The sequence below is a fragment of the Silene latifolia genome, chromosome Y (assembly GCF_048544455.1).
Source record: "Silene latifolia isolate original U9 population chromosome Y, ASM4854445v1, whole genome shotgun sequence".
Classification (NCBI taxonomy): Eukaryota; Viridiplantae; Streptophyta; class Magnoliopsida; order Caryophyllales; family Caryophyllaceae; genus Silene; species Silene latifolia.
In genome coordinates this window covers 55,907,800-55,924,716 of record NC_133538.1, presented here as the reverse complement: position 1 = coordinate 55,924,716, position 16,917 = coordinate 55,907,800, and the positions used below count along the sequence as shown (strand labels likewise).

Sequence of the window (16,917 nt, the reverse complement as noted above, 5' to 3'; positions counted from 1 at the left end):
TCAAAACTTTTCAAAAGTACCTGGAGTGTTTAATGCATGACGACAGGGTCGTAATGACACTAACTAGAGTCAAAACCGACACTGGACAAAAAACTGACTCAAAATTCAAATCCCGACTCCAACAGCGGGTCAAACCGAGTCAAACACAAAAAACAAACCATTCAAATGCTTCCATGTTAAGATTTCCCGAGATCATGAATGGTCAAGTACCAAAGATATTCATACGAATCCTAGGATAGAACAAATCATGATTGCATTTGTGTCAAAGCGATAAGACACCTCGAAGACGTGCGACGTGGCTCGCGCCTCTTTGAGCAGCCAGGTGGCCACATCGCTCAAAACTCACACAACCACTTATTCTCCTATAAATACCCTTCAAATGCCACCATTTAAGAATTTACGCGAGTGTCCACCCCTCTTTTCTCCCTTTAAATTCTCGACTCGACTTCCTAAGTCATAATCCGACACGTGTTTACGACCTACCGATCGTAAACACAAGCCTTACACATTGTTTGGTACCGTCATCGTGCATGAAATCACTTGACCGACCATTTCGACCACTACACCATCACTAAACTTAACAAACACTCTTTTTACTTACTAAAACGGTTTTAAACCGAGTCTTTTCCGACCAAACGAGTTGATACACTTACGTCGGTTTCTCGCCATAAGCCAAGCATGTAAGTATGAGGGTGTAAAAATCCTTTTTTTATCATGTCTTTACTTGTTTCATGACTATAACATGCTAAATCATGCATAACATGGTCCAAAACATGGGAAGAATGAGCCAAACCCAGACTTTTTGGTTGAGGCAGAGGCTACTTACGTAGCACATAGGCTCGCGCCTAAAGCACCCTGCCCAGCCTTAAGTCCAAACCGTGTTTGGTCTCTTTATCCCCCTTATTTTCATATTTGTAAACGGTTTTTACCATTTCAAATATTTTTAAATCCTTTTTATTTTTACAAGTGTTTAACCATAAAACATTTTTCACCCTTGGTTCTTAATACCATGACGGTTTAATCCGAGTTTCGGTGATAATATTTGGTTAATTACATTTAAAAGGTATTTTAAAGCCTTTTATTTCATTTATTTACATTTTGAAGGGTATCTTAAAGCCTTTCATCATTTCTTTACACTTTCAAAATAAATGTATTAGTCACCAATACAAAGTCATCCTTAGTTCTACATACCATGTCGGATTTTAACCCGAGTACGATGATGAATATTGACTAATTATATTCAAATGAACTTAAAACAATTAGTTCATAATCATTTTCAAAACTATTCATGACAAGCTTGCAAAGTCGAACCCGACATCGAATATCGTCAAAACAATGACGATTATTCAAGTCTCGTTCTTCAAATCAACACAAAAGCGGCACAAACGGCCTTTTCAAACCAAAACGGGTCAAATACCCATTTTTCAACACGTTTTATAAACGTTTTTCAATGGTCAGAACACGTCATATACCATTGACTGACCCGCGCCTAAACATGCCACTTCTTTTTCTATTTTCAAACGAGGGGAGACCCCCTTACATCGCCAATAGGCTCGCGCCTCTTCTGGCTGCCTGATGCAGGGTCTGTTCCACTTCCAGCATTGGTCTAGTAAAGTCCCGACTCCGGCTAACGCGGATATTGGATGGATCAGACGACTAATTCGCTCATTCAAATATCGTATTTTCAAAACGTCTTACTAAGACAAATGGATCACGTTATGCACCATAAACCTAATTTGGTAAATGGATGTTTAATTTCCGTCTTTCATGAAAATCAACCATAAATCCAACTCGAAATCTTATACTTGATTAAGGCCGTGTGCTTTGACATATATTTTTATCTATATATCTTGTTTATATTTACATATTGTTCTGTCTATTTATTTTAAGATCATAGGTTGACTTGTGTGTGTTCATGTGTCCTTTAATTACTGTTTCCATCATGGAAACAGATAATAATAGGTACTTGATTAGCTGAGCAAGGGAGCTTGGGTGTGAGAGCATGGATGGACTTAGGCGTCTAGCTCACTTAGTTTAGACTTTATTTACTCTACGTTTAAGACTTTACGATTTCCGCTGAAAGTTTTGTAATTTATACGAGTATTAAATTAGACGTTCAGTTCAGTTGTAATAAAACCATTTAAAGTTATATAAGTACCTTTTGGTTTGTTACCTTTTTAATCACTGCCTTAGGAAACTGAGATGGTAACAGTCTTACTTATCTGGGAATTTCTTGCTAAAGGGTCCTAGATAAATGGGGGTGTTACAGGGCTCGCCTTTGCCCTCGTAGGTGGTAGGGTTAAAGCGGGAAATAGTGTTGCTCATCCGGGATGCATCAACGACTACTTCCATTCCCTTTCCTACATTCTTTAGGGCCTCTGTAAGTGCCTCATGTTGCTCGATCATCCAAGCCATCGCATCTAGGCTCATCTCAGAGGCCTTGATTTATGCAGTAGATCACTTTGGCGGCATTTTGAGCTTCAATAACCAAGACAAACGTAAGCACATATCCTACAGCTCAAAATGAAAAAAAAAATCACGTCCGCCAAAGAGGTACTCGGTCGAGTACACAGAGGTAGTCGGTCGAGTACAAGCTACTCGGTCGAGTGTACTGACTACTCGGCGAGTGCTCAAACTGTAGTAGGTGACCAAAATATCACAGAAATCATACTCGGTTGAGTACCTCAGGTACTTGGTCGAGTACATGCTACTCGGTCGAGTACTGACTCTACTCGGCCGAGTGGTCATGTTCCAGTAGCTACTGTCAAAATCACAAACACCCCTACTCGGTCGAATGCCAGGATACTCAGTCGAGTACCCACTACTCGGTCGAGTACCCTACTATACTAGGCCGAATCATATCAAACGACTCCCAATACATCCCCAACAACGTATACAGGCAGTACAACCTATTCACATGCTCCTATAACAATAAATGCGAAAATATGAACAACGACAACATACAACATGGCACACTATGTCACATCAAATACTTCACAACATTTCCTTCAAATCCATGCCACAATTCCTCCAAATCACAAATATACACATCCACTCTATTCATACTTATATAAACACACACATATAACGATCCTAAACCTTTGCGGTAGCTCCAAACAACTCCTACACGGATTCATTTTATTTAGATACCCTATGTTAATTTTGTTCATTGGTTTTAGGTTCCAAAATCGTCGCTCTGATACCACTTCGTAATACCCCCATCTTTCAAGGTACCTTGCCAAGGCCTACCTTAGTAAACGGAAGTGCTACCATCTCGGTTGCCCGTGGTACAGTATACTAAATAGACCATAAAAGAACATTTATTAAAGGTAAAAGAATGTTTAGCCGATTACAACAGAAAACCAAACTTCAAAACTGAGAGTACAACTCAAAAACAAAAGGTAACGTCTAAAGCAAAACAGCGGAAGCTAACTGCAAAAGCAAGACTTAGCGGTGTTCCATCCATCCCGTAAGAACTCAAGCATCCAGACCTGCTAAACACCTTGCTCACCATCCCCCATGGATCATAGTAGATTTTAAAACAACAAAGGGGTCAGTTAACTACATAATCAATCATGAGCTACAATACAACAATCCATACAAAACAATTCTGCAATAAACAATCTCATCCTCCAAATACAATTGTCTGATTCGCAGCCCAAACCTGCCAAGTTACCCATCATAAGAGGTACCCACACCGCCAGTGGTACACCGCAGCCTTGCCACCTAAGTGATAGAGTTTTATATTTACTCCTCCCGCAAGTGTACGGTTTTACCCGTTGTAGTATCAGGAGGGGCGAACCCTAGGGACGTAATTATGGCTCTTATATTATTTGTTTGCCTCTAGTTAGTTTTAGCAAATCAATTTATTGATTAAAAGACTAATTAGCATACTAAAACTAAAACAAGTAAGACAAGAAGATTGCTAAAAACGATTGAAGGTGATAATTAAAGGGACTAGGATGTTGTGTTTGCTAGTGTAGACAAGGCTCAACTAGTAGGCCTGAATCAATGGTTACCAAAGAGTAGGGTCGAGGAAGGCTCCACCTATCGGTGTGAGTCGGTCCCTAAGTCAAAGGAAATCAAGCCCTCGCTTAGACTAACCAAGACCGAGTAATTGTGCATACTTCCACAAGTTAAGGCTCTCACCCTAACAAGTCAACAATAGAGAAAGGCTCGAATCCTCATTCTAGTAATTTCAGAAACACTTGGTGTTCACAACTACTCTAAACCAACTACTAAATGGTTTCCACTAATTCAAGCCAACAATTGACCCAAGAAGTCTACAATAGGTCCCCCTTCACCCTAGTAAGGAGACTACTTACACATAATAAGGGTCACAACAACAACAAGTGAAGAAGATACTACAAAACTAGCAATAAGAGACATGATATGAAACCAAGTTAATTAAGCAAAATCAAACATGTAAACAATTAAAAGGAAATGAAATAAAGATAAGAATTATACCAATATAACTTAAAGGAGGCAACTTGGATTGATAAAGTGGAAGATGAATCTCTTCAAGTCTTCAAATTACAACCCAATTACTAAATGTAAACTATTGGAACAAGTAGATCTCACATAAACTAAAGAGTAATTAAACTATAATGAAGGAAAGATTAATTCTTTGATTAATGAAAGATTACAAATGTAAACAAGTTCTTTCTCTCTAAATAACCCTATATTTTCTCCCAAATGAAACTTAGGTTTTTAATCTAAGTGCTAGCTATTTATAAGGAGGCCTAATACAAAGCCCACAAGCCACAAAACACACGAAACTGGGTGGGTGAAATTTTCACTCGGTGGGTGAAAATTTTCACCAGATGGAAAAATTAGTCAAAATTGCAAAATCCGACGGAGGGCGAAATTTCGCCTGGCGGGTGAAATTTTACCAGACGGCAGAATTGCTTTCAGCTCTAAAATGCTTCTTGGCCTTTGTCTTCCTTGTTTGACTTCTTTTGTACCTTGTCCGGCTTGAAGACTTCGACTCTTATGCTCCACCTCGTGCCCGCAAATGTCCTCCTAGCTAAATGTAAAGTAAAAGGTAGAAAAACCTTGAACTATACTCAAAAGACGAGTCGGGAAAAAGGGAGCTATTTATACTAGAAAGCACTTTAACCAGCTAGTTGTTGCATGAATTAAGGGGTGAAAGAGGCTTAAAATCATTAGCAAAATGGGTTAAAATGTGGTCTTATCAACTTCCCAACACGACCCATGTTCGCCCTCGAACAAGAAAATGGAATGACACGACCCTTAATCATGAACTAGTAGCCAAAAAGTCATATTATATAATCCGAGTCGGGTTTAGTTTCACTCGTAGCCTTTCAACTCTCAATTTGACACTTATGATGGAAAGTGCCCTATTGGAAGACAAGTAAGGTCTTGCTACAAAACTTTGATTCACGAAGGAACATAGATACCAAATCAAACACTACCATGAATCGTTCAAAATGAACCCACTTGCCTCATCGAAGTAGGTGGGTTTTAAAACCGAACTAAGAAAGCCTTATAGTGGAGAATACCGTCTCAGGGTCCCTAGTTGGTGCCAACCCCTAATTCTAGATCAAGCGATCTATTGTAGCAACAAACATGTCCAAGAAACAATTTCAAGGACGGGGGAAAAAAGAATGACGGTACAAGACTCCCAAGCTTTACAAGTCAAAACACAAGATTCGACACTAACTAGCCCAAGACCACATGAGACCTAAGGCAATGATTTCCTTGTGGTTTTTGCTTTTCACACAATTTAAGAACGGTTGATTATTATGCGAAATTGGAACTAAACACTCACCTACTACAACTCACGAAAAGGGTGCCCGCAATCTAATGTCGTATTTCATCCTCTAATCATGTAAAAGATGCAATAATATGATAAATGCACACACAATGAAGCAATTAGGATGTAATAGGGCTAGGGTAATGGGTAAAAATGGATGGGCGTAAGCACCATTATGGAATTATGGGGTTAGATACCAAGAAGTTGTCAAAATTTCCATTCAAACCCGCCCTAAGTACAATAAATGAGCGATAATCCAAAAAAAAAGTTTTTGAGAGTTTGACTTACTTGGAAAAAACATCATATTGCCCTTATTTAGCAATGACATTTCCACCCCTTCAATGATTTATGGGGGTGGTAGCATGACTTTTATTCAACCTAAACAATTCAATCAACTCTTGTCTTGTCTTTTCTTTTCATTTTCTTCTTTTGTACTTTCATTTTCTTCTTCCATATCACCTCTTATTCAATCACGGCTTGACCAAAATAACACCATGTTTTCAACTCTTTGCAATTGCTCTCAGTTTTCAACAAACTAGGACTCAACCCCATTTACATGTAACTATAAACGTTTTGACAACTTTCTTGATCAAGGATAGTTGTTTTTGGGATGTAGTTCTTTGTGTAGGTGTGCCAATTGAAAGGCTAAGGCTCAAAAAAGGGAGTAACAAAATCGGTCATATCCTAAAGGGTCAAAACATAGGTTTATTTGGCAATGTGAGGCTAAAAACTTGTAACAAGTTTGCTTCAAAATGCATGCATAAAAATAAGCACCTTTATGATTTAAGGAACAAATGGCACACTTGTGCGTGGTGATGTGACACCCCACATGAGGAGACCTACTCACAACCTAAAATGGGGCCAGTTATGGATGGGCCGACCCATAGGAGGCTCTAACTTTGCCATTTATGTAGTTGTATCGTCCTTAGGCTAAGTCTAGCCTTTGTCCGTGTATCACTAGGTAGACAAGACCCGGGTGTCAATCACGCTTCTAAAAAAGACAATTACCACTAAGACGCGAGCTATCAAAATGGACGAGACATTATTGAGACAAGTATCCTCATTGACGCCTTGCATTCTCCACATTTAGACTCCCTAAAACATTTATTTACAAACAAAATGCAATATGAATGAGATGCACCTAGACAGATATATGCATGCTACGTGGATGCAACTATATACAATCACGACATGTTTTCTATCTAGCATGCAACAACTAATCCTAACAGCACGTCAAAACACACACCCACAAAGTTCCAAAATAGAACATCCTCATCAAACATAAGCCCATCCTCCTCATTTGTGACCCAGAAAAGAATGGAAAGGGAGAAGAAATAGGAAAGAGCATACTAAGCGGGTCTTCTAGATCCCTTCTTTTCGATGCTCCAAGTGTGCCTACATGCTTTCTTAGTCAATCACTACGCCAAATAAGACCTTCAATAACAGTCAGATAATGCAATTACCGTTATTATATAGAAACACGGAACTGTTATTGCAACGACTGTTGTTAAATATATACCACGGTTGTATACAAACACGCGACCGTTATATATAACATCAATAACGGATCTATAATACCGTTATCACAACTCAAGAACCATTATAAAACTGTTGTTAAATATGTTTATGGCAACGGGTATACTTTTAAGAAACTGTTGTTAAATATTAATAACGGTTTCAAACCCGTTGTCATAGTTTACTATTGACAACGGTTTAGTGGTTCCAAAACCGTTGTTAAATATTATCTATGATAAAGGTTCATTTTGTTATCTTATTTAATTAAATTTTAAAATTTAACAATGGTTTTATTGCATGCTAAACTGTTGTTATATTTATCAATTGACAACAGTATTTAACCGTTATCTCTTTTTATTGATGAAACTTTGACAACGATTCTTCTTAAATAAACCGTTGTAAAAGTTTTGAACTCGACAACGGTTATCGTTCGTTATCTTATATTTTTGGCGGTTTGAATGGGAGGGAAAAGATGTCAACGGTTATTTATCTAAATAAAACCTTTGTCAAATAATTGTTTGCAACAGGTTGTTTGCAACCGTTATCGTTTATAATTATTTTTTTTTTAAAAAATGATTTAGCTTGTTCTAGTAGCTGCTGAAATGCTATTTTTTCAGCAACGTTTGGAGCAGCTGCTGGAATGCTATTTTTCAGCTGCTTCTAAAAATATAGCATTCCAGCAGCTGTGCACTGCAAAAATTCAATCCTGCATCAAAATATTACACCCCGTGATCAATTAAACCCAGATTCAAAATAGTACAAACAGCTTGATCAAAAGCCAAAACACAACTTCCTCAAAAAAACAAAAGAAGTCAATACACAATGGCTCTATATATACACACACACGTACATAAAGTATGAGCAAACTATTGAGACTCCGCTAATGAAACAACATAAGTGGCCCACATATTTCTCATCTGGTTGATGTCCTCTGGCGAATATTCTGGGGCTTTGTTGAGTATTAGTGGAAACTACAATTCAAAATATACATAATCAAAATAGATATAATACATGGAAGTATACATAATTGAACTCAATTTACGTCTGAAATATGTTTTAAATCACACTAACCCGCATCGGAATGGTAGAAAGTTTTCCGTTGATAACCTTCCACATAGACTGACAAACGTAAAAGGCGCATTGTTTGTCGTCTGGTGCTTAGGAGACTATTATATGAATCACACACAAATCAGCTGATTTAGATAATCAACCTCTCGCAAAAACATTAATTAAATGATACGAGTAATTATTAAGAATACACTTACTAATGGCGTGATAAAATTGGGAACAACCTTGCTTTCATATTTTCCGAGTGGACATAATCTTTTTTTCCTTCAAAAACACTAATTCATAAATATAAACACATGCCATTATTATTTGCATATATATGGCTCAAGTCATACAATAACAAATGACATTATTGAAGGTTGTAAACTTACTCAGTTATCATCCTTACACAACTGTCAGAGGGTTTGCCTTCGCGAGATTCAATCCACGACACTATTTTTGTTTCTACTTGGATTGCCAGTAGCACCCAATGCTTCCTATTCAATTTGGGACATTGAATTGTTAGTTCATTTACACGCATTTAAGCATGTTAATAATAAATTTATAGAACCATGATTCATTACAATAATCACGTACTATACATACATATTCTCATTGTAGGGGGCAAACCATAGTTTTTTGGACGACATCAACCGAAGAGCGATACTATTGATTTGTTCATCGTATGAAATTCTGTGCACAGAGAACACCTTAGGACTCAAGAATCCGTAGGCGTGAATTGGGACCTTCAACTCAGCGAACTGATTATTAAGGTACCTATTACGCCACATGGAACGAAGATTATTATTGTAATTGATAATTTAAACAAACATCATTATTCGTAAATGGAAATGACTAAATAGTTTTTTTAATAAAACTTACTTCATCCAAATCAAAATGTGAATAACATCTAAATTGTCAAGGTCGACAAATTCCATCAGTTGCTTCGGGTCCAGTACGGCTATATCAGCTGCGCCCATAATTTCCTCTTCAATGTTAATCATGAGTTCATGACTACATCCTCTCTAGGTGACTTCTCTACAGCAAGGTTGTGCAAAGCCATCAGCGAAGCAGTTTTCATTTTTTTCTTATATACACATGATTCATAATAAGAATTATAAGCAGGCTTGACTGCAACAACTTTCGTTGACGTAGTAGTAATTGCTTTAGCTGCCATCATGACTTTTCTTAACTTTTGCAAATGTAAAGATTAAAGTACTTACGATATGTTAATATTCGTACCCTAATATATTTAAAGAACAAGTAATAATTAACGTCTGCATATAGGTACCTTGGGCATGACAACATTGATGAGGTTGTCAGGCCATTGCACATAAGAGATTAGGGCTTCTTTCAAATAAGTGACCTCCTCATTAAGAAATGGTACTTTTACTTCCCCATACTCGTCTTTATATAATTGGGTCACTTCCACTTTCTTGCATTTGTCACGAAGGGGTATACTATGAACCTTAACTTGCTGAAACCAGTCGTAATTGAACACGTATCCCCCGGCAACAACAACTTTCTATTTCCCATGTAAATAGAAAAGAAAACAAGCCACCTTGAAATGGCCCTTCACGACAGCTTTAATAAATTAGTACACATATATTAACTACCTTTAATAAATTTCATAAGCAAAAAACTTGTACTAAGATGAAATTATAAACTAGCAGCTATTACCTTTTTCGGTGTAGAGAAGAACGTCTGTTCATCAACTACCTCAATCTCATCTTGTGTCACGGCCTTCGTGGCTTCCTCTTCCTCTTCAACTGCATGATATTGATCCTCGGCTCCCACCTCAGTCTCCTTTGCCATTTCCTTCTCCCTTGCCATGTCCTCCTCGGCTTCCTTCTGTACATTAACACTTGTCCATATAACATGTACTGATTTTCCAAATCATATAACACATTGTATATATATATATAAGACATAAATATTATCACCTCCACCTCCTCCTCCTCCTCCTCCTCCTCCTCCTCCTCCTTCTGTGCTTCCTTTATGACTTCTTAAACCATATCCAACTCTTTTTCTGATGGCTTTTCCCCAGTTTTCAACATTCTCACCATCAACCTGACTATTTTCTGTAGCTGTGTAATAGAAATTATTGTCAGCATATATAGTTATAAATTACGTTGGTTCAAATACAGTATTTATAGATTACCTTCTTGGAATCATCACCACTTCGAGTAGTTTTTCCAAAATACTTAGTGATTCCAACATGCGTCGATACCCCTCTCACATGACCTGGATGGTCTGGTTTGCCGATTGCCCTAGCAAGAATGTCATCACGTCCTTCAGGCTTCCATTTTCCTTCTTATACCTCCTTCTCATAGATCCTCTACATACATATAAAACTATTAAGCAACTCACAATTATATAACTCCGACCACCAGCGGTAGGTGTGACATATTTATTCAAACTTAAAATTTTCTCTTTAATGTCCTTATCATATTCAGTTTCCGTCTTTCCATTATTAGGAGTGTGACCTGCCACCCAAGCATCGTGAGGACTAAATTTTCCAAGCTTTGCCTATAATTCATTCATCACATTGATATCCTCTCAAAATATGTATGATTACTACAAACATATATAACATCCGACTAAAACACCTAATAGTCTAATACTATAAGAATTATGTACTTACAAGTTTCTTCATAATCAATCTATAACCACCTCGGGAGCTGTAAAAGATGGTCTTTTTCTTTTAAATGTTCGCCTTGTTCCTCTCACTCATAACCTTCATCAAATAAATTATTTCAAGAAATATAAGCATGACCAAACACTAAAGTAACTATACTTCTTTACTTATTATTATTAAGTTACCTTAAACTTGTCAGACTGCCTATAAGCGATATAGCTATCCCAATGGTCCTGACTGACATACGGATACTTCTTTTTTGGTGGGTTCTTATTCATCTCCCCGATTTCCTTGTTGAACAAGTGGTTCTCAGCAAACTTTAACTTCCAAGATCTGAGGGCTTCCCCTGTCTTTTTTTTAGGTACTTATCATACTTTTCGAGGACAACGTAAGCTAACTGCATATATGATGAGCATAGTTGGTACAAGTCTTTCGGCTAAAACACATATCAAGTACTAACTTAATTTCAGATAAAACATTTATTATTGTATATACATACCGTTATTCTATTTATTAGCATGGTGTTCCGTATTTTACTCAGTTCACTGATACGCGGCGTACTGAGAGGCACATACTGTCTTACACAACAACCAATCCAACTCGCAAAATACCTGGCATTCTCACCATATGGCAGGCCAGTATCTTTATCCCACTGTAAAGGAGTAGGTATCTTTGAATTTATTGCTTTTAGGGAAAACCTATGGCGCATTCAACCTGCAGTGTATTGCAAATTATTCTCATCACCTGAGTCGTCGCCTGACGCATTTCCATCATTTCTTTTCCGCTTTTGGACCATATCTAAAGCAGAAATTAATAAACAAATAATAACAATGCATACTTATAATAACAAACAAATCTCTAGAGAGGAGGGTTTATTACTTCTTTAAAGAGGAGAACCTGGATTGATCTGGCGGCGGCAGTGGCGATGATGACGATGACTACGACGGCGATGGGGTAGGCTGGTGGTTGAGGGGAAGCTCAATGTTTGAGGATATTATGTGGGGGAGGGGAAGCTCAGGGTATATATGTGTGAATAATACAACACTTGAAAGACCTTATTTATTGGAAAGTAATAAACACGGTATAAGACAAACCGTTGTATTTTGTTTCCAAACAGACTACGGTTTTGTTTGAAACCGTAATTGATTAGTACTATCTACAACGAGTTAGAAATAACCGTTGTCTGTAATATTTTCATGTTGTTTGATTTTCCCGCCAAGAAATAAAGCATCACTTTTATATACATAACAACGGCCTGAACCGTTATAACTGTACACGTCTAGGACAACGGTTTAGGTATAACCATTTTATTTTATATTTCATTTTGTTTGATTTTTCCGCAAATAAATAAAGCATCATTTTTATATAGATAACAACGGCCTGAACCGTTATAACTGTACACGTCCTGAACAACGGTTTAGGTATAACTGTTGTATTTAATAATTCGTTTTGTTTGATTTTACCGCTAAGAAATAAAGCATCATTTGGTATTATTTTTTGTTAAGCTGCCCACTGCAACAGCAGAAAAAGTTTACAACAGCAGTTTGATACATAACAACAAGACAATAATTACACATGACGTAAGATATCTTGATTGGATTGCTGATATTTTCACGGCTGCCGGGAACGTTTTTTTGGATTTTCTAGTCTCTTCATCAACCCAAATACCTTAATCATGATCATCCCTTGTATATATGTTTGGAATGTAACATTTTCAACATCATTACCAAATTGCAATATAGCATTGTGATCAAGTCCTTCAAATTCGACGTCTTCATCATCTGGAATTCGGCAATGGCAAGATAGAACAATTGACCACTTCTTATCCATAGGATCGGTAACATAAAATACTTCACTACTACAAATCCCGTCATATATTGATGCTTCGTTCTCGACGCTTTTTAAAGCGTCACGTGCATTTAGTGCATAGAGAATTGTACAAACACATTAATAAAAAGAAAAGGCTAAAAATGACTTCGTTTTGTTTTATTTCGCTCAATTTCCAAGTCCCGCTCAACCGCACTACTCCTCGGCCCCTACTCCTCATTACGCAGAACCCTATTATTCTAAACTTGAAGTTCTCCGTCTCTCAATTAGTCTCCTCCTCCCATTTTCCCAATCAATTGTAGAATCAACAATCAAGAGAGAATTTTATCGAATATTTTCGGTTTTCATTTATGTAATTCTTTCTTTCTCTTCTCCTTACATCACTTTCTTTTTATCTTATTGTCTTAATAATAATAATAATAATAATAATAATAATAATAATAATAATAATAATAATATTGTATTCAGATTGCAGTTTACAATCCCGTATTGTAGATATAACTCTAGATCTAATGTTTTTTTAACTTAAATTACAAGATCTGCAAAATTCATTTGTCTGTAGGTTTTTGTCATGGTCAATTTCACATCTTCTATCTTTATTTTTCATAATTTTTAGGTTTTTATGGGTAATAAATTTGGATAATTTCTCATTATGGATTTTATTAATTATTTGTTTTTTCTGATTTATGGACATATATAGATGCAGATTCATGTTATAGATATTAGACTGGTAGTGCAAATGGGAAATTAGTGTTTGATGACGATTTTTTTGCTCTCTTTTCCATTTCATTATTTGACCCTTCGTTAATGGTTTCAAATAATGTTGGGATTTGGACTATTTTGTTGTCTGATGATCTTCTTCAACCCCATTAACACCAAGTTCACTTGGATAACCAAAAAAAATGAAGAGAGAGAGAGAGAAACAAAACCCTAAAAAAAGCGATTAAGCGTCACTGAAAACAAGGAACCCTAGGGATCTGAGACTACTCAAAATGACTGTAACAAAGAGTAGATCTTCGGTTTCTTTACCAAAAAAAAAACAATCAGATTCTAATAAATTTGATCTCCTTTCTTCAACTAGTGCTGATGAATTTCCGGTTTTGTCACATCCGAATGGTCCGTCTAGTTTGGATGTAATCAAAGAAAAGAGTATGAGTGAGGTGGTTGGTATTGCTCCTCTGAATCTGGAGAGTTTAGTGGAAGAACCAGCTGTGGAAGAAGTTCCGACCAATTCTGCTTCCGTTGTGCTGGAAATGATTGAGGAGGAACTAGAAGAATTGTTGCAATTTACTGAAGCAGAGGTAAAAATCGAACTTGACTATTGGAAAAATTCTATTTATTGCTTCATCCTTGGGGCTAATCCTCCCTGGGAATTGTGGATGGTTTTATAAAGCGATTGTGGTCTAATCATCATGTAGATAAGATTTCTTTTCTGCCTAATGGTGTTTTTCTAGTTCGTTTTAAGTCTCTGGCAGCTCGTACTGTAGTGTTGAAACAAGGTCATTTTCTGTTTGATAATAAGCCATTGATAGTTAAAGCATGGACTCCTGAAACTGAGTTGGTTAAACATGTTGTTCATTCTATCCCTGTGTGGGTTAAATTACACAAGTTGCCGCTTAAGTTATGGGGTAAAGGAATTGCTAAAATTTCTGGGCTTTTGGGTAAGTTTGTGAAGTGTGATCCTGCAACAGATGATAAGGTGAGAATTGGATATGCTAGGGTTATGATTGACATAGAATTTGGGAAGCCATTGAATGACAAAGTTAAATTTTTGGATGAACATGGAAATTTTGTTGAGATTGATGTGGAGTATGAGTGGAAACCTGTTGTGTGCAATGTGTGTATGGGTGTTGGTCATGCTGCAAGTGATTGTAGAATGGCCAAGAAGCAGCCTGCCCCCACTGTGCCACCTAAGAAAGCTATCACTAAAGTGTGGAAGCCTAAGGTAGTTGATAAAAGTAAGGAACCTCTGGGTAGTACTACTGCTGAGCCAAGTTAGTCTACTCCTCAAGCTGAAATTCAATTGAAAACTCCTGTTGTTTGGCATAAGAATGACAGTTATATATTTTGTCCTTCTCATGCTAGACCTATTATGAGGATGAGTAGACAAGAGGTCACAGATGGAGCATACAGTGTGCATAAATTTGGTCAACAATCTTTTATGGAAGCTTTGAACAAATCCAAAACCCCCAAGATAGGAATTGGGACTAGTGGTAGTGTTCCTCACCTTGTGGTGGGGAATGTATAACCTTGGCTTCTGGAATGTTAGGGGATTAAACAACCCTAATAAGCCAAGGCATATAAAGTGGTTTATGCATATGAATACAGTGGGTTTGTTTGGTCTCCTAGAGACCAAGGTTAAATCCTTGGCTCTGAATAGTTTGCAAAATTTACTTATGGATGGTTGGAGTTTGTCTACTAATAACAGTACTCATAAGGGTGGTAGGGTTTGGATTCTCTGGAATCCTACTATCTTTCATGTGGATTTTCTTACCTATTCTGCTCAATGTATAAATATGAAGGTTACTGAGTTGGCTTATACTACTTTTTATTTATCTATGGCGTATGCCTTCAATGAGATTCAGGCAACGGAAGAATTATGGGCTCAGTTGGTGGATTTCTCTGTTAATATCAAGGATCCCTGGTTAGTTTGTGGGGACTTCAATTGTGTCCTTTCCCATGCCGAAAGATTAGGAGGTAGTAGTAGTGATAATGAAATTGATGACTTCCAAAGGTGTCTGACCAGATGTGGGTTAGTGGATAGTCCTGTAAGAGGGTCCTTCTTCACTTGGAACAACAAGCAGGATGTTAATACTAGAGTCTATAGCAGACTAGATAGAGCTTTAATTAATCAGGAATAGAGTGACCAATTGCCAAATATGTATGCTCATTTTTTACCTGAAGATATATTTGATCACACCCCTTGTTTGCTGAAGAGCACTGGTCAACAGAATACTTTTAAGAGACCATTCAAGTATTTTAATATGTGGGAGAAATCTCCTTATTACCTTAATTGTTTACAAGGATGGTGGAAAAATTCAAGTTATGGCACTAAAATGTATTGTCTGGTTAAGAAATTGCAACATTTGAAATCTCACTTTAGACAATACAATTGGGACTTCTTCTCTAATATTGAGAATAGTGTTGTTCTTGCTCTGAAAAATTTGGAATATATTCAAGCTCAGCTTGCTATTGATCCTAGAGATACTCTGTGGTTGCAAAAAGAATAGGCTGCTATTGGAGTATATAAGGAATTGCAGACTGCTAGTAACCTCTTCTTGAGTCAGAAGGCTAAAGCTGCTTGGATTAAGGATGGTGATAGTAATACAAGGTATTTACATGGTTTTATTAAGAGTAATTTTATGAAGAATCAAGTGCTATCCATTTCAGATGTGAATGGGAAGGAGCATGAGGATCCTCAAATGATCCAGAATGCTTTCCTGCAGTATTATATACAGTTATTAGGGACAGAGAAAGCTACTACATCTGTGAATCCTCAGATTGTAAGGCAATGGGCTGTTTGTAATAATGATCACTGGAATTTGTTACTCCGGCCTGTCATTAGTCAAGAAATCAAAGCTGCTATTTTTTCAATCCCAGATAACAAGGCTCCTGGTCCAGATGGCTTTTCTAGTACTTTTTTCAAGGATTCATGGGGTATTATTGGTACTGAGGTATGTGATGTTGTCCAAGATTTTTATCTCTGGTAAATTGCTCAAGCAACTTAATTCTACAATTCTTACCCTCATACCTAAGTGCAAGATGCCCACTCAGGTTACCCAATTTCGACCCATAGTTTATTGTAATGTCTTGTATAAGTGTATTTCAAAACTCATTTGTACTAGACTTGCTGATATTTTACCTGAGTTGGTGAGTAAAACTCAGGGAGGCTTCATCAAGGGGAGGAGCATCATTGAGAATATATTAGTGTGCCAAGATTTGGTTAAGCTGTTTAATAGGCAGTCTAGCTCTCCTAGGTGCATGTTTAAGATGGACTTAATGAAAGCTGATGATTTTGTGAGTTGGCAATTTGTGGATGAGATTTTGCAGGCTTTCAATTTTCCCCCTTACTTTTACCAGTTGATTATGGAATGTGTCAGGAGTACTTCTTTCT

The 16,917-nt window shown here is 37.1% G+C and overlaps 1 protein-coding gene across 1 annotated transcript; it reads left to right on the top strand.

Moving 5' to 3' along the window:
* The first annotated feature begins 13,795 nt into the window (after positions 1–13,795).
* On the top strand, positions 13,796–15,664 carry LOC141628089 (uncharacterized). Its single transcript, XM_074441273.1, has 3 exons — positions 13,796–14,104; positions 14,269–14,797; positions 15,132–15,664. The coding sequence occupies exons 1-3, from the start codon at positions 13,796–13,798 to the stop codon at positions 15,662–15,664; spliced, it is 1,371 nt and encodes a 456-aa protein (XP_074297374.1).
* The last annotated feature ends 1,253 nt before the right edge of the window (positions 15,665–16,917 follow it).

What these genes read in the sequence shown, in the direction of transcription:
- LOC141628089 (XM_074441273.1), top strand. Translation starts at nt 13,796, where the DNA reads ATGACTGTAACAAAGAGTAGATCTTCGGTTTCTTTACCAAAAAAAAAA. An exon ending in TGCAATTTACTGAAGCAGAG is followed by an intron (nt 14,105 to 14,268) that starts GTAAAAATCGAA and finishes GTTCGTTTTAAG; the next exon opens with TCTCTGGCAGCTCGTACTGT. An exon ending in TAGTACTACTGCTGAGCCAA is followed by an intron (nt 14,798 to 15,131) that starts GTTAGTCTACTC and finishes ATATGAATACAG; the next exon opens with TGGGTTTGTTTGGTCTCCTA.